The sequence below is a fragment of the Neoarius graeffei genome, chromosome 2, assembly GCF_027579695.1.
Source record: "Neoarius graeffei isolate fNeoGra1 chromosome 2, fNeoGra1.pri, whole genome shotgun sequence".
NCBI classification, from domain to species: Eukaryota; Metazoa; Chordata; class Actinopteri; order Siluriformes; family Ariidae; genus Neoarius; species Neoarius graeffei.
The window spans coordinates 37,398,547-37,424,251 of record NC_083570.1 but is presented as its reverse complement, the minus strand read 5'-3'; the positions used below and the strand labels follow the sequence as shown (position 1 = coordinate 37,424,251).

The following is a 25,705-nucleotide window of genomic DNA, read 5'->3' as shown; positions in this document are numbered from 1 at the left end:
CTGGGAGGGCCCGCCTCTGACAGAGCCGTGCGAGATGACAGAAAACAGCGCAGTGTTTTATTCAGTCAATGGGTCAAGCTAATACTCTGGCGACTTCCCTATGTATATGTACAGTGCGTAAATGCCAAAATCGCGGTTAAAAAAAAATTAGAGTTCATTTTCATTTACCGTACGATAAGTCGGTATATCAAATATCACAACAGGCCTAAACAGCCACTGGGGAGGCACGCTCGAAGCTCCAACCATCCCCGAGCACATCAGATAGTATCAGTAATACAGGGGTCTGTGTAATTTAAACAAACAAAAAAAAAAACCTGCCAAAGTGAAAGTGCTGTCAGCCAGCAAGCAACAGAAGGGCTCTGTGTTTCGTGGGGCGTGGCGTGTTGCGTTCCTGCAGTAAAACCAGGGCTTTGAACCGGTTCAAGGAACGAAAACGAAAACCGGGAACTTTTTCTATTTCACATGAAACAGAAACGAAACCAGAAACTTTATTATTTTTTATGTTCCGGAACAGAAACGCTTATTAAAAATAATGGTAACCGGTTAATACCGGTTTTTATTTCGTTCCTCAAAGTTTCCGTAGCCTACAAATAAAAGTCATTCTTCTTCTACGCAAGTTTCTATGACCCGCTGGGGTTCACTTCCTGTGTGACGTTCGCTGACTGAATGGAGAGAGCGGGAAGGTGGACTGCTATCATGTCTCCACTAGGGGTGTGCAAAAATATCAATACGGCGATATATCGCGATACTTTGTCTTCTGATTCAATATCAATACTCAAAATTTGAATATCGATATTTTTTCAAATAATAAATCATGTTTCAGACGGGTTGTAAATCCAGTACGACTTCCGCACCTTCGCTCCGCGAGGTGTCGCTGTGCCGCTCCCTCACTGCAAGGCACTCGTCGTCTTCTCTTTTTTTCCCCGGCGGTTGCAGTGAGGAAAAAAAACAAGCAAGCATGGCTGTTAACGTCAACCTAGAGATGCCGCCGAACTTTAAGGCAGATGTTTGGAGGCACTTTGGATTCCAAAGGAAAGGAGAAAAGAACAGTGAGCCGGTGTTCTGTAAAGTTATCCTACCAAGCCTACTGCGCATGCGCGAAATCCAGGAGAGTAGGAAAATTCAACAGTACTTTTGTCCTACCGATCAGCTGGGCTGATAAAAAATCGGTGAGTGTTTCACGCATTTGCCGATTTTTATGTTTTGTGCGTATTGGTCGAGTCTTTGGCCGAGTCAAATAATTTGTAATGCCTTGTTTTGAATAATAAACCGGTCTGTATGAGAACTTGCTAATTCATGTGTTTTGCGCATGCGCAGTAGGCTTCGCGCATGCGCAGTAGGAGACTAAGCTGCACACTGCACTTTTCAGTGTGTTTCAGACAGTGTGTTGTTCCTGCAAAATAAGCACAAGTTAAATGTTCTCAGGTATATGTTCTCAAGTTTACAAAGAACAAATTGATATTAGTGTTAGCACTGAAATGTGCAGTCTGCAGTGCAAGTTTTCATAAAACAATTTGATTCTGCTTGTTAAGCAGCACTGATGTGTCCATGCTTACAGAAAAGTTGATAATACTAGCACAGAAATGGGAATTTTCTGTATGTTGTAGTGAAGCAACTCTTGGTTTTGCCATCAGTGGAATAGAGACAAATATATGTCTGGCAAGAGTGTGTAGTTATGTATGTGAAATGTAATTTTACAGTGGTCAGTAAATTCTGATTTTCTTCAGTGACACACATCATGATGTGGTTGAAATTTCTTGCAATATATCGATTATCGCAGAATCGCTGTATCGTCGTCATATCGTTATCGTGGGCAAAATATCGCCATAGTATCGTATCGTGAGGTATCTGGTGATACCCAGCCCTAGTCTCCACGTGATAAAGTGAGTAAGTGCATTACTGAGTGTCTCTGAGCAAAGGAGAGCCTGAACGTTGCAACCTCCCTATTGGCTGTTTATTGGCTGTTTGTAAAAATGTATCAATTGTTGCCCCTCCCACGGGAATCATCGCGGGCTCGAGAGACGAGACCCGACGAGTTAGTTCGTTGGTAGCAGAACAAAATGTCTGGACACAAATCGGGTTTTCAGAAAAGGAAAGAAAATAAACGGAGGGTCGAAAATACAAAAAAGGAGGCAGAAAATGCAAAACGAGTTTTAAGGTAGGACAAATGGTTACTTTTTAAGGCAGCCCGCTGTGGCTGCAGGCTTTCAGTTGTCATTGAATGGTTACTTTTCTGAGGCAGCCCGCCGTGGCTGCCTGCAGGCTTATTGATTATAGCCCATTTAGTTAAAATAGTTGATATAAAATGTTTATAGTTATGTGATGGTTGTCCTGATTTAGACTGGTGTTTTTTTTGGGGGGGGGGGTTGTGCGATGTTGCACCCGGGTCCAGATTAGGGCAGAACCGGCCCTGGCTACATTTCAGCTGTAGTTTGTTTTATGTATGTATGTACTTGCATAGATGTGTACTTGGTCTTCCAATATGGCGCCTAACAAAATCTCGCGGCGCGGTGATGTCATGCGGTAGCCCTCTATAGGGCCTGACTAGCCTTTGGTAACACACTAAACGAATTATCTTTCATTTCTGGCACTTTTTCTGTTTGTGTAGATGGGAAGACATACTGAGAATCCAAATCGCCAACATTTGAAATAATAATTGTTTTGAATTATTTCTTGTCTTATTTAATGAAGGTTGTAATAGAATTAGCCTACATTTGGCTTAAGCTGGATGAGACAGAGACATAATTTTATAGCCATTTGTTAAACAGCTGACAGGGAACGTAATTAACCGTTCCGGGAACGAAATTTTTTTGTTCTAACCGGTTCGGGAACGTCTATTTAATGGTGGAACCCAAAACCGGAAACGTTAAAATTCCGTTTCTGTTCGGAACGAACCAGTAGGAAAAAAATTCTGGTTCAAAGCCCTGAGTAAAACACTGTCCCCTTCTGTGTTCGGTTAAAAATCGACAGCAAATTCAGATTCCTTCATTGTAGGTTGTTCCAAGATTCTTCTTGACTCTCTTCAATTGTAAATCAAGTTTTGTGTTGAAGTTAAGGCTAAAGGGAGTCCTAATCTCTTTTTGAATAATTCCATGCTAAAATAACCTTGAATAAGCTCAAACTAAAGAGGTTTATTTTGGCGTGATGGTGCACAGGGGGCCCAAGATCAAGCCTTTCTTATCGGAGGCTGCAGTGGAGAGACCTGTATCTGGACCAGTATTTGAATTGTGCCAGTTTGGTTGGTATAAACCTGTATTAGGTCCACTTTGATAAGTCAGTAACTAAGGGAAAATGAAGAATATTTTTCAGAACCCGGAGCTGTAACTTGTTACATCGGGAGATGTACGTATCGTCTCATCTCATCTCATTATTTCTAGCCGCTTTATCCTGTTCTACAGGGTCGCAGGCAAGCTGGAGCCTATCCCAGCTGACTACGGGCGAAAGGCGGGGTACACCCTGGACAAGTCGCCAGGTCATCACAGGGCTGACACATAGACACAGACAACCATTCACACTCACATTCACACCTACGGTCAATTTAGAGCCACCAGTTAACCTAACCTGCATGTCTTTGGACTGTGGGGGAAACCGGAGCACCCGGAGGAAACCCACGCGGACACGGGGAGAACATGCAAACTCCGCACAGAAAGGCCCTCGCCGGTCACGGGGCTCGAACCCTGACCTCCTTGCTGTGAGGCGACTGCGCTAACCACTACACCACCGTGCCGCCATGTACGTATTGTGTGTTTTTAAAAAAAAAACTAATACAAAATTAAAAAAAAAAAAATGATAGTGACTAGAAATCTGTTTATCAGGTTTGTTTGTCAGACACATCTGTACATTCAGAACACATTTCAGATGAGTGATATGCTGTTGGTCACTAAACAGGTGGGTTTTTTTTGTTTTGTTTTGTTTTTTCTTCTTTAAAGTAATAAATGTTGGACTTGATGTACTGTGGCCCGTTGACGTAAATGATTAATGTAGTTGTGGACTTGGCCATGGAGAGACTGGATGATGGTGGTGGTGTTAAATAATTTATTCACAAAATCTTCTAATCACCCGTTATCACGTTAGTAGATGATCTCTAAACTGACATTTTCACCCAATAACGTTTATATTTTGGATCTCGGTTGTAATTTATCATTTTTATCAAACAGGCAGCTAGTGTTATCTCGTATGGGCTCATTTTTAATCTGTGTGAGATGTCTCAGGTGAACGTCCTTTAAAATGTGCCTCGCACTTCAGTCTTTCAGTCTGTTGAGTTTACTGGACTGTATGTAGTTACAGGGGGCATCCACAAGAGGGCAGTGTAATGTTTTCAGTATTGATTCACCAAAAAGGAAGGCCAACTTTGAGCACTCAAGTATCAAACACCCCCCCCCCCCCCCCAGCAAATTTATGAATTAAAACTTGACAGTAAAATTTAGATTTACTATATAAAACCCCATGTACTCTTATGCAGAAAAGAAAGAAAGCAAGCACAACTTTTTCACAAGTGTGTGAGGAATATTCCTCTCTGCATTTAACCCATCTGAAGCAGTGAACACACACACATACCCAGAGCAGTGGGCAGCCATGCTAACAGCACCTGGGGAGCAGTTGGGGGTTAGGTACCTTGCTCAAGGGCACCTCAGCCCAAGGCCGTCCCATATTAACCTAACCGCATGTCTTTAGACTGTGGGGGAAACCGGAGCACCCGGAGGAAACCCACGCAGAGAACATGAAAGGCCCCTGCCAGCTGCTGGGCTCGAGCCCAGAACCTTCTTGCTGTGAGGTGACCGTGCTAACCACTACACCACCGTGCCGCAACAAAATGCTAAAACTATCATGAAGTTCCTGATTAAACGGTTTTACTTTGTGACTATATAGGACACAGAGAAGGCAAGGTATTTATAATCACGCTATCTGTTATCACCTAAATGAGGATGGGTTCCCTTTTGAGTCTGGTTCCTCTCGAGGTTTCTTCATGTCGTGTGAGGAAGTTTTTTCCTTGCCACCCTTGTAACAGGCTTGCTCATTACGGATAAATTTATTAGGCATAAAATTAGTTAATATGTTCAGTCTTGGGCGGCACGGTGGTGTAGTGGTTAGCACTGTCGCCTCACAGCAAGACGGTCCGGGTTCGAGCCCCGTGGCCAGCGAGGGCCTTTCTGTGTGGAGTTTGCATGTTCTCCCCGTGTCCGCGTGGGTTTCCTCCGGGTGCTCCGGTTTCCCCCACAGTCCAAAGACATGCAGGTTAGGTTAACTGGTGACTCTAAATTGACCGTAGATGTGAATGTGTGTGTGAATGGTTGTCTGTGTCTATGTGTCAGCCCTGTGATGACCTGGCGACTTGTCCAGGGTGTACCCCGCCTTTCACCCGTAGTCAGCTGGGATAGGCTCCAGCTTGCCTGCGACCCTGTAGAACAGGATAAAGCGGCTAGAGATAATGAGATGAGATATTCAGTCTTTATTTTTCTCTAAAGCTGCTTTACAACAATGTCTGTGGTTAAAAGTGCTATACAAATAAACTGACTTGACTTGACTTGGTTGTTAAATCTACTGTAGCTGTTAAAATGTTATTTCTTAATCCAAGCTGTTCACTGGAGCATTACCAGAGAAACATCACTAATATACAGTTGCAATCAGAACTATTCAACCCCCCAAAGATTTTAAGGACTTATCAATTAGTTTTTTTCAAAGAGCAAGATTCTGCTTTGGATGACTTCTTTGAGTTGAGTGATGCATAAAATTCATCACAGAAAATGCATGATGTAGTATTTCTGTGTAACAGTATATTTTGTTAAGATAGCCATGTCACAATTATTCAACCCGTATACAATATTGTTGTTTTTAAAGCTTTCTGACGGTTTTTATGGCCTAAAGTGGAGTTGAAATATAATTAAGCCTTTGGGAACTCTATAATGATCCTTCGTTTGCGATGCATATATAAACCCCACCCATGAAAGTATTCAAGGTCAGTTACAATCATGGGAAAGACAAAGGAGCTTCCACAAAAGCTGAGAGAGGAGATATTCATCACACCTAAAGGGCCTTGGGTATGAGAAGATTTCCAAAAACAATTTAACGTTCCAAGAGACACCATTAGGAGCATTATAAGGAAGTTTAAAACTTATGGAACAGCTGCAAACCTGCCTGGCCATGGAAGAAAGCCCAAAATTTCATCAAGGGCCTTTAGCCACTTTGTCAGGACAACTAAGAAAAACCCCCATGCGAGTGCAAGACACCTACAGGATGACATGATGAAGGCTGGTACAAGTGCTTCAGTGGCAACTAATGAGACGTGCACTGAATAAACAAGGATTTCATGGCCGGACTTCAAGACGCACTCCACTCTTGACCACAAGGAACATCAAAAGTCGACTAGAATATGCCAGGAGTAATCTAGATAAGACTACAGAGTTTTGAGAGACAGTTCTACAGACTGATGAAGCCAAACTGGAACTGTTTGGACATATGGTTCAGCGGTATATCTGACGTGCGAAAGGCCAGGCTTATGACCAGAAGAATACAATCCCCACAGTCCAGCATGGAAGTGGGTCATTGATGATGTGTGGCTGTTTTTCTGCGACAGGAACTGGCAATCTTGATCGTGTACCTGGTAGGGATGTTAACCGATGACCGTTTGACTGATGGTTGACTGAATCAGCGTCAACCGGTTAATTTTTTTTGGGTTGTCGGTTAAACTAGAGACAATTCCCTTGTGGGAAATTGTGAGAGTGATGCAGTGCACGTAGCAGTCGCTATTGTAGGAGCTGCACTGAGCTGTGTGAATGTGTGACTTGCCATGATGCTACAAGCATGTGTCTCTCTGAGAGGGAGCAGCCCCTCCCTCCTGTGTGTGTGTGTGAGTGAGAGCGAGCGAGCATCCCCTCCCCCATCTGAGCGCAGAGGCACAGTGTGAGATTTTTTTTTTTTTTTTAAGTGTTTTTAAATTTTTTTTTAAGTTTTAATTCTGTATTAAAATTACTAAATAAGCAAATGCCGTTACAGTCCATGAAACATAGGAAGTATGAGAAGAAAACAGTAAATCAGAAAGCTGCGCACATTTGCGCAGCTTCCGTGAAAACGTGCGCAGCTTTCTGATTTACTGTTTTCTTCTCATACTTCCTATGTTTCATGGACTGTAACGGCATTTGCTTATTTAGTAATTTTAATACACAATTTACTCTGATGAAATTATTCAGACACTCCAACGCCCCCCCCTAAAAAAAAAATCGGATCTGCACGATTCAGCCGTGAAAAGGCGCGCCGTTTGTATCCCTGTTTAAACTCGTAGGTTAACCGGCTAATGAGGCTCAGTGGTCGGCCAAGATTTTTTTTTTTAAGTTTTCGCCATCCCTAGTACCTGGCATCATGGATTCCCAGAAATACCATGCCATTTTAAAGAGGAACGTGATGCCTTCTGTTGACAAATTAAACCTTGGTGATCAATGGACTTTCCAGCAAGACAATGATCCCAAGCACACCTCCAATGCCCCTTTTCCACCAAAGCAGTTCCAGGGCTGGTTCGGGGCCAGTGCTTAGTTTGGAACCGGGGTTTTCTGTTTCCACTGACAAAGAACTGGCTCTGGGGCCAGAAAAAACCGGTTCCAGGCTAGCACCAACTCTCTGCTGGGCCAGAGGAAAGAACCGCTTGCGTCAGTGGGGGGGCGGAGTTGTTAAAACCAACAACAATAAGACCGCAAAAGATCGCCATTTTTAAGCGACGAGAAGCAGCAGCTGTACAAACGCGAAGTCATCCATTATTATTATTGTTGTTGCTGCTGCTGCTTCTTCCGCATTGTTTTTGCTTTGATATTCGCGCCAAGGTTTATGCAAACGTAGCGACGTAACTGACGTATACAACAACGTAACTGACGTATATAGTGACGTAATGCCGTGGCTTCCCTTAGCACTGCGAGCTATGGAAAAGCAAACTGGTTCTCAGCTGGCTCGCAAGTTGAACGAGTTGTGAACCAGCACCAGCACTGGCCCTGAACCAGCCCTGGAACTGATTTGGTGGAAAAGGGGTACAAGTCCACCAAAGCTTGGTTGAGAGAAAGATCCTGGAACGCCCTGGAGTGGCCTTCTCAGTCATCTGATTGAAAATCTTTGGTGGGATTTAAAGAAGGCAGTTGCAGCACGGAAGCCATCAAACATCACTGAGCTCGAGGCTTTTGCACGCGAAGAATGGGCAGAGATTCCAGTCGAGAGGTGGAAGAAGCTTGTCAGCACTTACCGAAAACATTTGTTAGAAGTTATAAAAGCTAAAGGATGCTCCACAAAGTATTGAAGCTGGGGGTTGAATAATAGTGCACGTGTTTAAAAGATTTTCATTTGAACTTCAAAGTTAAGTCAACTTCTGTTGTCAAAATAACTTAAATATGTATCAATAAATATTTTTTGTTGTTTAATAAGGTTTATTATCTTTCATCCACATCACTATGTCTTTTTGAGGTTGAATATTTCTGATTGCAGCTGTACATTGCTGAACACCTTCTCCTTTTGACTTTGTTTTAATTCCATACTTGTGCTCCTTTTCAGGATGTTTTTGAGAAGGAGCAGGAGAGTCCAGCACCGACGGAGGAGGCAAACACGGAGGAGGCAGTATGTATTTTTAATAATATTCAAATTGGGCTTCATTTAACTTCAGTTTTGAATCTTTGTTCATATCTCGGTGGTAAAGGTTTCAATCGTTGTCCATCGGTTTTCTTAAATTGTTTTCAGCAAGGTGATGGCGCGAAGAACAAAATGAAAGTCTGGCAGAACAAGAGTAAAGGTGCTAAGAAGGCAGCCAAGTCCAAAAAGAAGAAACTGACGAAGAAAAAGCCGGTGTCTCAGCAGCAGGTCAAAGGAGACAAGGCCAAACAGGCCAATGGCAACGTGGCAGGAAGCGTAAGTGGCCAATCGCAGTTCTCATTCTTATCTGAGTGCTCCAGCAGGTTTCAAGCAAGAGGGTGGGTTTCCTCTTGGTTCAAGGGTTTCCAAAAGTGTCTCAAAGACATCTATTGACTCCTGTTGCTGTCGTGGCTCTTCCAGGAAATGGTTGCAGCAGCCAAAGAGGAGGAAGAAGAGCTCTCCGACAAGGGCAGCGACTCGGACGAGGCGGAGGGAAACAAGGACTCTCCCAGCGAGAGAGATGACGAGAGCGACAAACAGAGCGACACCGAGGCAGACGAGGTCACCGGAGACGACGAGGAGGTGTGTGGGTGTGTCTTGCGCAAACTGAAAGGTTGCGGAGTTGCATTAAAGCGTTGCAAATATAAGTAACACATTTTGTAATGTGGGCTGTAGGAGTGGGAGGCCTTGCAACAGAGCATCCAGCGGCGAGAGCGAGCCTTGCTGGAGACCAAGTCCAAGATCACGCATGCTGTGTATAGTTTGTACTTCCCAGAGGAGAAGCAGGAGTGGTGGTGGCTCTACATCGCTGACCGCAAGGATCAGACGCTGGTGTCCATGCCCTACCACGTCTGTACTCTGAAAGACACGGAGGAGGTAAGGGAGTGCGCCTGTAGGTTCCAGTCCTGTTGACAAAATGGGGGCTTGCTTGTTTGCTTATTTATTTATTTTTTTTAAGTGTTGTACAAATGCTAAATTAGCGTTTAGGTTTCTTTCATTCAAAATAAAGATGAGAGATTGCACAGATACTTTGAACCATTTTTCATTAGCAAATATGACCCAAGTTTACTTCGCTCATGTTAAATTATATAAATGTATAAGATGTGTTGTTGATGTAATGCAAAGAATTGTGTATTGTTGTAAAAATGGTGAGAGAGAGCGAGCGAGAGACGAGCTGCATCTTTTCCACAGCAGCTTGTTGCCAGGCAACATCCATGCTGCAGTGTCTGTACATTTTAAAGAGACCGTTACTGAGCAGACAGATCGGTGCGCCATAATTCACCAAGTGACACAAACGTACTGTCTGGGTGGAAAGTCGGTGTATTTCGTTTGGTTTTGTAACCTATGAACCGGCTCGTTCATTCGACTAAAACCATTTGTTCTTCATCTCCCATTTGTGCAGGTTGAGCTGAAATTCCCTGCTCCGTCCAAAACGGGGAACTATCAGTATTCAGTGATTCTGAGGTCAGACTCGTATATGGGACTGGATCAGATTAAGCCGCTGAAGGTCAGTGTGTGTGTGTTTGGGGGAAGGGGGTGTCTTCCTGTAAAGTATTCTGTGTAGTATCTGGCACTTAGGATTTTTTTTTATTTCATTATTTCTGCATATGTAGGATATTTATTTATTCAGTCACTGGAAAATTGTATTAGTAAAATGCTTTCGAGTTTGGAGGCATGCAAATTAGCGTGTGCTTCTGCTGTTCCCAGTTGGAGGTGCATGAAGCGAAGGCCATGTTGGACAACCATCCACAGTGGGACATCCCAGAGACCGAGGAAGAGGAGGAGGACCAGGAGGACAGCGACGGAATCGAGGAGTCGGAAGATGATGATGAAGACAATGACTAAGCCAGCCAACTCTATATGAACTGACTCACGCCCATGTGCCCTGTCATGTTCTCTCTCTCTCTCTCTCTCTCTCTCTCACGCCCCCACCCCACACACACACAATTTTGCCGCTCAGAAGCACGGTCATACACAATGTAAACACGATATTTTAAGAAGTATGTGATGGCCCTCCAGGGGAGGAAAAAAAATTCCTCCTCTGTTTACTTTGAAATCCAAAATGGCTGCCGGGTCTCTTTCTTAAAAGTCCACAATGAGGCGTTTTACCAACTGTCGTTTATGAGAAATAAACAGACTCCTTCTATGAAAAGACACTTCATGATCATTTCTCTCCTCTCCTCTCCTCCTCCCCCCCAAAAAAAGTATATTTTTTTTCTTTTCCCCCCTCCTTTACACATTGAAGATTTTCTTTTTTCAGGTTTGTAGTAGAATAGATGACATAATAGATCAGGACGTGGGGAGTGTGAGCTGGACAGGCTAATGGGTGCACGCGGTGTTGAGTGGCAATGCTGAATAGGGAACTGGAGGCGTAAATATTAATCATCTCATTTTCATTCTAGTTCAAGGTCTGGAAGCTCTGCGTCAGCTCTGCCCGTGACACTCATCATCTCATCATGACAATTTCAGACATTCCACAGCCAGGTTTTTAGTGCGCGCTAACCTTCGTAATGGACCACCTGTATGCTTTAGTGTGTCTCGGTCCTAATGCAGACCTGTGTGAATGCACAGGTAGATTTAGCTGCTGTTTTTATTAGTCATATCCTTTCTTCTAAGGCTAAAGATCACTGCAACATCCAAACTCGACAAAGCCCCCAGACTTGCTAACAGCACACTAACTCCATGGCACTGTGTGTCTCTAGGATTTTGTTGAATTGGACAGTGAGACTTTAATGGTAGAGAGAGTTCAGGACGGGAAGAAACTGTGTATTGGCATCACAATAAGAACACCTTTTGATTCCGTTCATTTGGATTAAAAGCGTTATCTTAGTATTTTCCTATTTAGATCACGTTCGACTTATAAGATATGCCTTATTCTTACGGGAAAGTTTAGAGAGCATTTTAAATACCTTCAAGTTTTAGGACGTTTTGATTTGTGTTTCCTGCTGGCAAATCTTTATTTTTGCATTTTTATTTCGACACCTTTACGCCAATAATCAAATCCAGTTATCTGTATAATAACCTTATTCAAAATAATTAAAAAGGCGACGTACACAGTGGGTTATTTATATGATGTGAAATTGTATTTCCTTCATTTCAAATGGGTTGAAGTCACAGGGCTGTGAATTGCTAAGTTTCCCCCTCTTAGGGTTTTGCTAGTATTTAGAGAAGATAGTTTGTCTATTTTTGTATCTATTCATTTTTGTGATCATGTGGATCGGTTTCCTCAGTGTGTTTGGACACTTTTTCCGGGGGGGTGTTATTGACTAGGCGGCGGCGACGTACTGTCTTGTGGTTTCAAACAGTCGATTGTGTGGTCTGTTTTATGTCAGCAGGACGAGCGGAGAGGGAGAACTATAGCTTTATTCTCCTTCCAGAAGAGCTCTTTGTTTAGGGTATGATGTGTCTATAGTAGTGATGTGAAGGTTACTAATGGGCTGGATGCCCCAGTCTGCCGTCAGGACCCTGCTATAATAATAATAAAAGCAGCGGATGGATTTAGCCTTCCTGTGGACGTGGTTATTTTTATTTCTATCTAAAAGTATTTTTCAGTAGGGATTTTTCCCCCCCCCAATATTATTCCGTTTTTGATGGCTGCATGAAGGTGTCTGGCTGTGCTTGAACATGTAATTATGGCCCGTGAGATCTGTTCATCGGTGCTCTCAGAAAGCTGTTCTGCAGGCAAGCATGAATTGTGGCTATGTAGCCTATAAAATCTCAATTCATTTCCCCTTCCTATTTACTACTTTTATTATTATTATTTTTTTTTTTTAACACTGATGATGCAGGACTTTGGTGGACCCCAGTGGCAATGGAAGTTTGCTAATTTTTGCTAGCCAATGTTATACTTTTATTACTTCCCTCTTTTGAATTAACATTAGCCTAAACAAAATGCTATTTGTGTCTTTTTAAAGAAAGCATTGTATCTTGGTTTCATATTCATACACATGCTTATGATGTACCAAAAGATTATTTTTTTTTCTAGTTGGGTAGGTGGTTTAGTATTTCCTGATCCACACAAATGTAGTCCTTTAGAGCGATGTGTACGAGAAGCTGTGACATGGAAAATATGGTGAAAATCAGCCTTTGTGTACACACACATTTGTTTATAGGCCAATAAAGGCTTGACCCGTATAGCCCAGCAAAAACAAGCCGCAAAAGAGGTGTAGTGCCCAGAAAAACCAGTATGTCTGCCACTTTTGTTTACAAGAATACTCATTGTAAAAATGGAAAATATATATATATATTATTTGTATTTAAGTCATTTCAAATAAAATAATTTTTAAAGTTACTTTTTTTTGAGGGTGGACACATGAAACAGACTAGAGTGTCTGATCTATTACACTTTACTGTTTTACAAAGAGATTAGGAAATGCACACATGGGTTGGTTCTTGATTTGGATTGAGCGGAATTTTCATAAGACTCCTAACTGAGCGCAACACCTTCATGATTACATGTGATGAGTGAAAATGAGTGCACTGTTTTTTTTTTTTTTTCTGAAAGTAAAAGGGATTTTTTTTTTTTAATGAAAATATCCACACTATCTTTTGCTCACATGCTGCTTAATTTCCAACTTAAGTGCAGGGCTATAAATAGACCAGGCTGCTCCATAAATGGCTGGAAACACACACACAGTTCTGGAGAGCTCACACCGCTTGCATTACGTCACAACTTTAAGGGTGGTGTTGGGGTGGTTTTTTTTTTGGTGGCTATTTAATAATCTACACTTTAATTAATCGACTAACAGATTTGCGCTTCTGTTCATTTCCACACTCTGCGGATTTGATAGTTTAAAGTTAAATTTTACTGATGGAGTAGTACATTAATTAATAAAAGGAAATAAAAATCAGTCTTTTTATTTATATATATATATATATATATATATATATATATATATATATATATATAAATAAAAAAAGAGAGGGCGCAAACAGTCGGCTTGTCCTCCATCCCTGTATTGTATATCTGGTAATAAACAAGCTGTGATGGTTTACATATAATATATAGAGATTATGAAATTGAGTTGGGATTAAATTCAGCCGCCAGTTGAAACGCTTTGGATTCGCTTTCATTTGCCAAACAGGTGAATAATCCGGTTTCTGGTGTCTCCTAATGTGCGTTTTTGCGCTTTAAGACTGTAATAGCAATACTCTTCTTGCTCCAGGAGCCAAGAGTTCATTCAGTAAAACCCAGAGCAGATAAACATCTGGATTCTCCATCCCAGTTTCAGTTTGCTTGTTTTATGGAGCTGTATTGAAGTGAATGCTCATATTTTGGGACATGGTTTAAAAGTTTTCCAAATTGGACTCCTTATGTCGTTTGGTTCAAGTTCAAGTCAACTTTATTGTCAGTAATGCCATATGTGCAGGACGTACAGAGAATTGAAATTGCGTTTCCTTCTTATCCGCAGTGCAAACAGAGCATTTTTAAAAGGACTTTCTACTAGGAGACCAACTGGTCTGGGCAATACAACCACACAGTAATGACCTCGGATTCTGACATCAGCCATCTCAGTAACCAAATTTCAGTTTTGTTTTTCTTAACCAACATGATCTTGTGTATATATCTTTGTTTTCCTTGTTAAATGTATACTTACTTGGTTAATTAATTGCAACTGATTGAACCAAATGATAAGACATAACTTGGTTTAAAATTTGGTCTCCCAGTGAAGCTGCTTTGGCATTGACTAGGAGACCAAATCTGGCCACTCTCCCAGTAACTATGTTAGTAATAAACATAAAATATAGCTACAAGATATAAACTTTTTTAAAAAAAAAAAAAGGAGGGGTGGGGTTATTTACACACACAGGCTAAAGCTATCTAAGAAAAGACAGTGGCAATCCAGAAAGTGCAGATGTGGCAGTGTGAACAGAATTAACGGTATAAATTTAAACGTGACGAATGACGATGTAAACAGGAACAGCAGTCTGACAGTATAGTAGGACAATATACCGTACTGTAGCACGATATAAACAGAATTATCAGTATAAATAAATAAATATGGCAGTTTCATTCCGGTCCTGAAATAAAATCGGACCTGGATCATCTTTAGTTCTGTATTAAAGATATGATGATGATTTTGTTTATGTGGTTGCCTACTTTTATTACCAGGCGGAGGCGGGCAAGTCTTTTAAATAATTTCTAGAGCAGTGTTACATAAGCACCACTGGATGACTGGGGGGGGGGGCCTGAAGGCAAACTGGGCGCACTGGGAATTGGTTCAAAGCTTAAACACAGAACCGAAGAGCTTTCCAGCTGCAGGTCTCTATACTCTACTCAGTGATGATGATGATGGGGAAATGATGCATATTACCCCCCCAACACACACACACACACACACAATCGGAAATCCTGTAGCCTACTGACGGTTTTACGCACTTTACGCACATAATAATAATAATAATTCAAAATTATTGATTTTAAACAAACTAATAATTGACCCGAGATTTCTCGTGCTGTTTAGTAATTATCTCCCTCGCGAGCTCTTCTTCTTCTTCTTCAAAAAAAAACCCGCTTCATTCATTCATCCGCATCAGCGGCGCGCGCACATCAGCCAACCGAGCTCGCGGCTTCCGGGGCGGGTCTGTCGGTCTGTCTGCGCGCTCCAGACCCATGAGGACCAACTGACAGCCTTACTGACACCCACAGACCCCGAGGTAAAGTGTACATCTGTTTGCCTTAACATTTCTTTTGCATCGCTGGATGGAGAACGTGTTCGCGCGCGTACGTGCGTGCGTGCGTACGTGCCAAGTTCCCAAACGTTGCTCTTTGCATCGGATTCCAGACGCCGTTCAGGATGTTTAATGATGTTTGGAGGCCAGCGTGGTGATGCGATCTAGCCCTGAACTCCGACTTGCACTTGGATGATGTTGCCATGTGTTGGAGCAATGCGATCATCTACTTTTCCTCCAGCACCGTTTGGATAGCACACGAATAAGAAACAATAATAAAGTTGAACGCATTGGATTGTTCTTTTTGTCGTACAGAAAGGTGTGGGATGTGACCCATCTGAGCATTCTGCATTTGCCTTGTCAACAGATCTCAGTATGTAGCCGATTCGAACATCACACCACCATACTTCTCATCCTGTCCGATTTGCATGCTCATGTGGTTTGACGATTTGACGTTAATAGTTGGACTTTGGCAGAGTGCAATGGCACGTGTTCGAGACCGAGGGCTAATGATTAAACATGGGTATGCATTTTTTATTTTTTTTTAAAGAGGATCATGGCTTGTGAAGTTGAATGCTGAAGTCCATTAGACAGGGATCTGCATTTAGTGTTCCTTTTTGTCTCCTTTTAAATGCACACACACACTGTGCAGTGGGGTGTGTGATGAGACCCTGAGGCAACTTGCCAGCCTGAATAGACACACACACACACACACACAGTCTTTATTATTGGATCAAACAAGCCACGAGAGATAGGCTCTATGTGCATGAGTTTTCCAAAAATAAGCTCTCACCAATATGTGCCTCTTGAGCCATCCAGAAAATAAGCTTTACCGTAGCCCAATAGTAAGCTCACACACTTTTGATGTGAAGGAGGGGTAAATAATTAACTCCTGTTGACCTTCAGGCCTGTTCTCTAATAGCAAATAACAGAGAGCTGATCCTGCACTCTTCCCCAACCTGGATATGGTCTCTAGATATAGTGGAATGGGACAAGAGGTGTCCAAGTGATAGAAGCTGTAATGCGTACGCATAAAATATTCACATGTTCATCTGATTCTGCTTGAAAGAAGTGACGCCATTTGAAATCCAAATTCAAGGTCATTTCTGGTATCGACTCAGTCCATTGGGGCTGTTGAGTAATTGTAAACCCTCATTAACAATTCCGTTCAATGCTAATTACCTCCTTTTTACTAACCAGTGATGTAAAAAGTGTTGCAAGTTGTTGACAAATACCATATAAGTCAATAACCCTTTGGTTTGCTGGCCTTTCTAGATTCATGGGCTAGCATGCTCGCTGCCCCACTTAGCTCAGGAGAGTTATTACTGCAAATAATAGTGATCAAAGGTGTGAACAAGTGATCATAGAGGCTATTGGGGCAGGAATCACGCTGCCTCATGCTCGAGGTAGGGCAGGACTGTTCACGTCAGAGTTGCCAGGGTTGCAGTTTATACATCAAACTGGGATTTAAAAAAAAAAAATCCCCAGCCACCAAGAGCTTGTTTTATAGCAAGTAATCAGAATGAAATTGGATAATTTTCCCCAAACAAAGGCAAATTCAGACAGTTTGTCTATGATGTACAGAAACATTTATTTTGTAAAATATGTTGCAAAGTGTTGGAGAGAGAAAGGGGGATTCTAGGGAGTGGATCATGTCTATACATTAGAAATGCGTGTGCACCACGGTGATCTTGTTTCCCATACAAAAGCTGAGGAGAGCAATAACGACACCGACAACAAGAGAAAGCTATTACCAGAAGTCAACTGCGATATTATTTGACTGAAATTTGTTTGAGGTTATACCGTTGTTAATGTCATTCTGCCCCACCGAAGTCTATGTTCACATGTGGATGGGATTCGACTGGTTTGGCAATAGCTACTCTTACATGCATCCTAATAATCCATTATTATTTCATTCCGAGCTTGAATGCTCGGAATGAAATTTCTTCCTGTAAACAGCTCGATCAGAATTTCCACTGAGAATTGAATCGGATTGAAAGAAGTAGTGTAGATCTCTGATAATCCGTTGGATAGGAAAATTTTGGCTGCTTGACTGGATTCCTTTCTGTGCCTGTAACTTCTCATCTCATCTCATTATCTCTAGCCACGTTATCCTGTTCTACAGGGTTGCAGGCAAGCTGGAGCCTATCCCAGCTGACTACAGGCGAAAGGCGGGGTACACCCTGGACAAGTCGCCAGGTCATCACAGGGCTGACACATAGACACAGACAACCATTCACACTCACATTCACACCTACGGTCAATTTAGAGTCACCAGTTAACCTAACCTGCATGTCTTTGGACTGTGGGGGAAACCGGAGCACCCGGAGGAAACCCACGCGGACACGGGGAGAACATGCAAACTCCACACAGAAAGGCCCTCGCCGGCCACGGGGCTCGAACCCGTACCTTCTTGCTGTGAAGCGACAGCGCTAACCACTACACCACCGTGCTGCCCGCCTGTAACTTTGCGAACATTTTCAATTCACATTCGCGCAGTGGTGATGTGACATTTTATGGACTGGAGAAACATGGCAGCGATGCAGGATTGTGCACTTATCAGAAATCCTATTCTGATTGTATGCTTGAGACACATAAATGCTCACATCCATCTGATCACGTTCATGTAAACGGAATGACTTTGAATGTAAAAAAAAAATGGGTGCACGTAGCTAGTGAGTGACAAACAGGCTAGCAGACAACTACTCTTAATTCTAAACATTTACTCCGTATAGTCTGACCTCTCATTGACCTCTCATTGTCTGTGATTACGTTGGCAGTCAGATCAGGTCATGTTTTTTCCTCCATATAGCCAATACATTTCCATAACCAGCTGCAGCTTTGCATTTCGCGATTCGTGTGACGAGCTTAATCCTTTCAGCAGTCAAATGAAGAAAAGCTTCTTAATTTAACGTAACTTCTAAAAGGTTTGATTTGATCATAATCTCCTCTTGTCTCAGTTACACTTGATTAGTTGTCAGCAGCTTTACTGTGCTCTGCCTGTTCTGTCCAGTGTGAAGATGCATCGCATGAAAACAAATGCTCTTGTTATGAGGTTGCAGGTAAATGGAAAGATATACAAATGACATAAGGGCTCAGCGAGTGACTTTTCAGCTACGCTCCAGTACTCTTTCACCTTTGAAGTCAGTGAGCACTGTAGTCTTTATAATGGAGTCACTGTTGGAATAGACAAAGTGGGCTTTGATTTAAAAGGAGGGTGTCATGGGCCACGCTGTGCCGAATTGATTCTTCCAAACCTTTTAGCTTAGCCTCCTTATGCACATTACGAACAGGGGAATTAGAACCAGGCCTTCTTCTTCTTCTTCTTCTTCTTCTTCTTCACAGCGCAGGCATTTATTTTTAGCAAATCAGGAAGCTCGTAATGTTCCTTCAAAAGTGGCCTGTTGATGTCCATGGAGATTAACACGGTGCTGTGGATGGTTCTTGGTTCCTCTCCAAAAAAGAGCACACCTGAAGCCTTCAATTCTGTTTAATTCAGTGTAAAGATTCTTCAGGTGAACATCTCCAGAGGGAATTCCTTCACAATTTTTTAAGAGTAAAGGATCACAAATATGAGGATACAGTAGGGCGGAGAAAGATAATTGCACTAAAAGGACTTGTGCACAGGATTAGGCACACAGCCTACAGAACATTTCTGATATAACAGAAACATAAAAATAATAAGCCTAAGGGGGAAAAACAGTGTATATATATATATATATATATATATATATATATATATATATATATATATATATATATATATATGACTGTGCAAGTACTGTGCAAAAGTCTTAGTCCCCCTATTTTTTTCATACAAACTTTGTTACAGATTTCTATTTTATGACTTCTACGTTATCGAGTCAGTACAAAAACATTTTAGAGTCCAAACGTTCATTTTTCGGCACAACATTAAATGTTACAGAAAAAAAAGTTTGTGTCTGAGCTGCATATTACATAAGAGAGCAATTTTCAGATTTAAAAAGAAAACATAATGAAGGCTACTGGGATTTGGTGCAAAATGAAGAAGCGAGTGTGACAAAGTGTCCAGTAGAACTGTGGCTGGTTCTGTAAGATGCTCAGTAAAACCTACAGCTCATTTCCTTATAAAACTGCACTCATTGTACCTGAGACTGCTTTTTTTTTAAGCAAAGGGTCGTCTCAAACCAAATATTGACTTTGTTTCATTTATTATGGCTTACTGCTGTTTATAGTATTTTTTAATGTTGAAACGTTTCATTTCATTATTTTTAAGCCATTTTTGGTCTACAGCTATATATATATATATATATATACACACACACACTGTAAAACATTTCAAATTGGTTTAACTTGGAAACGCAAGTTCACCTGCTGCTGCCTTAAAAATGCAAGTTAATTCAATTTGATAATGATCTTTGTTTCAACTCAGAAAAAGTCTAAATTAGTCAAGACAACTAAGTAATTCAGGTCTAACCTTTGAAAACTTGCATAGATTAATTCAAAAAAAAAAAAAAAAAATATATATATATATATATATATATATATATATATAAAACCATGGTTTTTATTTATATGAAAGCTGCTAACAAAGAATTAGAGGGAAAACAAAAAAGAGGAAAAAGGATTTTAATATCCAATAATTGATTTAAAAAAAATATTTAGAAACTGACAAATCACACAAGGTCTCAGAAAAATGTTTATTTATATATCGATATCATATTGTCACACCAGCCAGAAATAATTAAGCCTAGTTTCTTTTAAAAATCCTTGAACATTTTTCACTAATGGTCGAATGTTTTAAAACCTGCAAATGGTTATTCTGCTAAAAAAAAAAAAGTAACAATGTAGTAGAACTTGGCGATTTGATGCTATAATATTTATACTGTGATAAGTGATATGACGATATACTTTGATGAGATATCACTGATATCACAATATCTTAGATTTTTTTTATCATTACAAGCTAATTTGAATTGAAGCAAAGCAGACAGTTCAGTAGAAATTCATTAACATATTCTTTGAGGCTGACTCTTTTTTTTTACAGATTTCTTTTTATTTTCTCTTCTTTTCAGTGTTAGAATTGTATTTGTTGTAGGCATGAAATAAAACACCGTTTCAAGACATACAATTTATATATTAATTATGTATCGTGATACATGTCTGGTATCGTAGAAATGTTGCCAATTATTGTGATATAATATTTTTCTCATATTGCCCACTGGTTTAATGTAGATTATATCAAGTTGCTTGATTTATATTTGCATTATGGAACTCTGAATCACAATCAGATAACCAATCGCAGTCTGATTGGCTACTCTACTACTAGGCTATCAGCTCATATACCATGAGTAGAGCAAAACAAAATGGTGGAGCGTGTTGCTGAAGCAACCGAGGACAAAATAAAAACTCTACTGGAAAACAAAACCTCAGAAATACAAAATAGCAACAAAATATGTAATAAAAGTATTTGATGGTAAAAACGTATCTTTTTTTATTTTTCAAGAATTGTTATTATAGCATTGTTCACAAATCGCTACTGTCATTTCGCCGGTTTATTTACATTCTAAGCGGAAATTATTTTGTTGGGCGTTTTGCATAAAGTTTTTATTTATCGAATTTGCAAAAATTAAAAATAAAAATGTTCTGTTTCTCAAAATCCAGTGAATGTGGGTAGAATAAAGCATTTATTCCACTCAATCTCGTCGTACATGGCTTATAGCCTACTTGGCGCTCTGTGCCTCGTCAGCTATCAGCTCATGTACGACTTGATTTCGTGGAATGACTATTAAATATTATAGTTTTGCCAGTCTTTTTTTAGGTGCGCACACACACATACACACACACACACGCATGCATATCATATCCATTTGGCTTATAAGATCCATTATCCATATTCTTGCTTATTCATCATCATCCATCTTACTTTCTGGAACAAGAGGGGTGTGTATGTATGGATGCATGTATTCACGAGTGTGTGTGTGTGCTTTTGTGTGTTGAGTGCAAATGGGTGTTGAACTACATTTGATCCGAATATCTACATTTTGAGAATGTCACTGCCTTTGATTCCCTCAATTGCTCCTGAAGTGGGTCTCGAGGCAGGGGACCCATGCCCCACTCTGCCAAACAGCTGAAATATAAACATAATCAAATATGCATGAATGTTAATACAGTGCTAAAGTGTCCTTTGTGGAAATGATTCCAGAGGACATGCTTGTATTAGAAAAGCACAATGCGGCCTGCAGTATTTTGTTTCTGACTGACTAGAAAGAAAACGGCCTGTTTCATGGCACTTTTTTTATTTTACAGGACAGATTTATAGTACACAGGAACCATTGTGGTGTGTGTTATTACAGTTGAAATAAACGAAATGAATTAAAATAAAAAGAATAATTTTAAACCTTATATCCTTGCAAATAGTCAGTGGGTCAATTTTTGGTTTGTTTTTCCACAATGTTTATACCATTTCTTCTCACAGAATTGTTCATGCGCCTCTTGCACTCGAATATTACATTTATGCCTTTTTGTGGCTGTTTTGTACTTTGGAGAATTTAATCAAGACCTTGTGATGGAGCTCTGAAGTTGGCCCAGCACTGTTTCATTAACTCAGATCTCTGCGTGCCTGTCTTTATTAGTTTTCAAGACTTTTCCGACTTGCGGCATGTCAGGTGGTGACAGATTTATAGCATTTCTCAAATCTTCCTGATGTTCCTTTGAAAAAAAAAACAAAAAAAAAAACAAAACCAACCTTTGTATAGTATTTGTAAATCCTTACAAAAGCATAATTGCTTCAACAAAAGTGCAAAAAAAAAAAAAAAAAGGTTCCTCAAGGGTTCTTTGCAAAGTTTGGGATTTTTTCCCAATAGGGAAACACTGTGTAAGGGCTTGAAGGGTTGAAAATCCTGTAAGGGTTCTATATTAAATATTTTTTTCCCCCAAGAGAGAATTTGGGGAAGAGTATATTCACATTTAAGTTGAAGATCTATTCACTGTTTTTCCAGAAAGACTTTTCTTCTTTAAATTGGGAAAAAAAAAATATGGCTCTTGAGTGCAGGTCTGGCTCAGTCTTTAGCACAGAACCACTCAATAAAGACTTTCAATGGGAGAGAAAGAGGTTGAAAGAGGGGAAGACTGAAAAGGAAGAACCTTGTTCACTTTTTCTTATTTAATCCGCAGAAAAATGAGCTCTGCCTCACAGGCCAAACTATTTAGACCTTGTTCCACAATGGCTCCTTTGTGCAACATGGTTTCCTAATTTACATGCAATTTTTGAATGCGTTGGTCATTCTGTTGTGTTTCAACAACACTTGTTTCAGGGCGTTGGTTTTGCTGTGAGAGAAATGATTTGTTTTAAGGAATGGTTCATTAAAAGGTGAGGAGATGATGGAGAAGAATGGCTTAGAGACGCTAGTGAGTTCCTTGAAGCTTTTAAGTATCTCATCTTTAGTTTAAAGGTGAATAATTATATATTGTTTAAAAATGTTTATACATACAGTAGAGTGGCGGCTACAATTATCGACACCTTAACGATCTTTTGGCCACTGCAAAAGTAGAAAAGACTTTCAATACGTAAATTGTGCATGAATAATTACTCAAACTTCCAGTGGAAAAAAAAGAAGAGTTGATTCCTGATTACTTAGCATATCAGATCATGTGACACCGTTCCACAATTATTGACAGCTTTGTACACAGTTATCGACACCCAGATGATTATTTATAAAAAAAAAAAGATAATCGGTATGTGGTATTAAGTAAACAAAACATAGTTTTTATTTAAAATTTGTTTTACATAGAGTTATATTTAGTATAAAATATATTTTATATAAATATATGGATGTCGGTGCTTACGTAAATGAGGAAGTAATTCTAATGTTTGTAAACAAATGAACTGATACTGTTTAACCTGTCAGATAATATTTTTGTTACACTTTCTACCCATTTTCGAAGTATTTTCGTAGATCACATTTTGTTAATCATTCGTTGTTCTTTGTATTAATTTTTAGTTTTGTAATTTACTAATAAATGTCAACAGGCAATTGACACTGTAACCACATGAAAATCTAGGTCAAAGGTCACATGTCATTCCTCAAACCAAAACTTTATATTTTTACATCTAAAAATATAAAATGTCTAATGATATTGTAATATGTGGTAGATATTTGCAGCAAACTGCAAAAAAAAAAAAAATTCTGAATGAAATAGAAAAATTTGAATATTTCAAGCATGTCATTTTTATATGCTCGGAATTTAATTCTGCTCTAATTCTATTTATTGCAATCGGATTCCAAATACTCTATAAACATTCCATTCTGTTATGGATCAGAAAAAAATTATAAATCACAGCACTTTTTTTTAAAGTACTTCATCTACTTCAACAACGTTACACAAAGATCGATCCGTAACAGTTGTAAATGTCACTTAATTCCACAGGGTGTCGATAATGGTGGACACCGGTGAAAGTGATCACTATTATCAACACCTCACGTGACTTCTCAAACGTGCGTTTAGATAAAAAATGGTGACTGTCAAGTGAAAGAATAAGAAACAAAATAGGTTTCGACAAGGATATCATGAAATATCGGTGAATTTGATAAGTAAAAACATGTCCATGATCTTTCCACCCTGCTTACCTACGATGATAACGTCCGGGTTTTCCTCAAATTGCTGATCGTGCTGAAAAAATTCCATCTCAGGTAACGAGCTGTGTCATCAGACGACAAGATCAAAGGGCGAGGGGGGTCTTCTGGTTGATTAATTTACTAATAATAACTGTTGTAACTGAAACTCACTTTTGTAAAAAATTTTTTTATTGGTAAATCTGAAAAGGTGTCGATAATTATGGACTGGTGATAATTGTAGCCGCCGCTCTATATACAGTTGTTATTTTATATATATATATATATATATATATATATATATATATATATATATATATATATATATATATATAAGGAAAAACACAACAGTATGTGCTTTTATGGGAAAATAATAAGCAATGGCTTCCTCCGATACCACAGAAATTTATTATTCCCAGAATTATTATTCCCAGTGAATCAGGTGTTACTATAGTAACAATAGCAAGAGCGTTAATGTATAAACATGCGATTTAGAGTGCAGCTGGAATGACTGGCCGAGCTGCTGTTATACAAAATCAGTCACCTTCTGACCAGTCAGAATCAACAATCCAGCAGTGCTTTCAGATAAATACATACACAAGAAATTTGCCTGAGTAAAATTTACTCAAGTTGAAGAAAATTTTACTCAAGGTCAGATAACATTTAGTCCCTCTCTAAAACGACTCTTTAGATAGAGCTGTTTTTCCAGAGTCAGTTCTCAATTTAGTGTTAATATTTAACTCTTCGTGGTGGTATTTGACTCTATTCAGTGTGTCATGAAATTAACCCTTGCACTATTTTACTCAGTTCAGAGCCACAGCCAACTCTACTGAGAGAAACTGTACTATTTTGTAATTTTGCTCCCACTTCAACTCCAAATTTTACTCTCTAAACTCAAAATAGAGCAAAATTAACTATTTTTGAGGAAGATACTTTTTAACTCTGGAGAAACTGCTCAGTCATTTTTCCTGTGTATAAACAGCATGTTTCGGACAAATATCCTTCAAACATTCTTTACATTATATAGACACATCCACAAAAAAATGTGCAAGCTGATCAAAAGAATTTTAATTTTGAACTGGTTCGCCATTTTGACAACAGGAGTCAAGTGAGTGGGAAAACATTTGGAGTGACGTCATTGGAGTGAAACGTCAGGAAACATGTCACTCAGATCCGTGATGTATTTCGTTTGAAAAATATGGGGTTTTTCAACACGAGAAGATAAACTTCATATCTTCAAGCCAATGTGTGATTTTCTTTTTATTATATAGACACATTCATAAACCAAAAGTACCCAAATTTATCAAAACAGTTCATCAATTTCCTCACGAGTGACATAGAGAGATTTATGACACAGTTTTGGATCTCCATGCCCCGGATGTAGCTCGTATGAAAATTACGAGTGGTATATTGCCCAGTAAAGCACTCGGGTCCATATAATAAAATGGGATACACTGAGTGCAGAATTATTAGGCAAGTGAGTATTTTGACCACAACATCCTTTTAATGCATGTTGTCCCACTCCAAGCTGTTTAGGCTTGAAAGCCTACTACCAATTAAGTATATCAGGTGCTGTGCATCTGTGTAATGAGAGGGGGTGTGGTCTAATGACATCAACACCCTATATCAGGTGTGCATAATTATTAGGCAACCTCTTTTCCTCTGGCAAAATGGGTCAGAAGAGAGATCTGACAGACTTTGAAAAGTATAAAATTGTGAGATGTCTTGCAGACGGATGCAGCACTCTTGAAATTGCGAAGATGTTGAAACGTGATCACCGAACAATCAAGCGTTTCATTGCAAATAGTCAACAGGGTCGAAAGAAGCGTGTGGGGAAA

General features: G+C 39.9%; 2 protein-coding genes across 4 annotated transcripts in view; both read left to right on the top strand.

Annotated features, from left to right (window-relative positions):
* sec63 (SEC63 homolog, protein translocation regulator) overlaps positions 1 to 12,892 on the top strand; it is a 107,136-nt gene extending 94,244 nt beyond the window's left edge. Inside the window, exons 15-20 of the mRNA XM_060914131.1 lie at positions 8,527 to 8,589; positions 8,710 to 8,877; positions 9,022 to 9,183; positions 9,277 to 9,477; positions 10,004 to 10,108; positions 10,309 to 12,892. Coding sequence (XP_060770114.1) covers positions 8,527 to 8,589; positions 8,710 to 8,877; positions 9,022 to 9,183; positions 9,277 to 9,477; positions 10,004 to 10,108; positions 10,309 to 10,446 — 837 coding nt within the window. The 3' untranslated portion in view covers positions 10,447 to 12,892. The remainder of the gene's footprint in view (positions 1 to 8,526; positions 8,590 to 8,709; positions 8,878 to 9,021; positions 9,184 to 9,276; positions 9,478 to 10,003; positions 10,109 to 10,308) is intronic.
* Positions 12,893 to 15,205: 2,313 nt separating this feature from the next.
* Positions 15,206 to 25,705, top strand: part of scml4 (Scm polycomb group protein like 4) — a 66,887-nt gene continuing 56,387 nt past the window's right edge. Inside the window, exon 1 of one of the 3 annotated variants that reach the window (XM_060914128.1) lies at positions 15,206 to 15,258. The gene's annotated coding sequence lies outside the window, so the exon portion shown is untranslated. Of the gene's footprint in view, positions 15,259 to 15,576; positions 15,647 to 15,730; positions 15,797 to 25,705 lie in introns of those variants that run through there. The other 2 variants (XM_060914130.1, XM_060914129.1) reach the window with 2 other exon arrangements.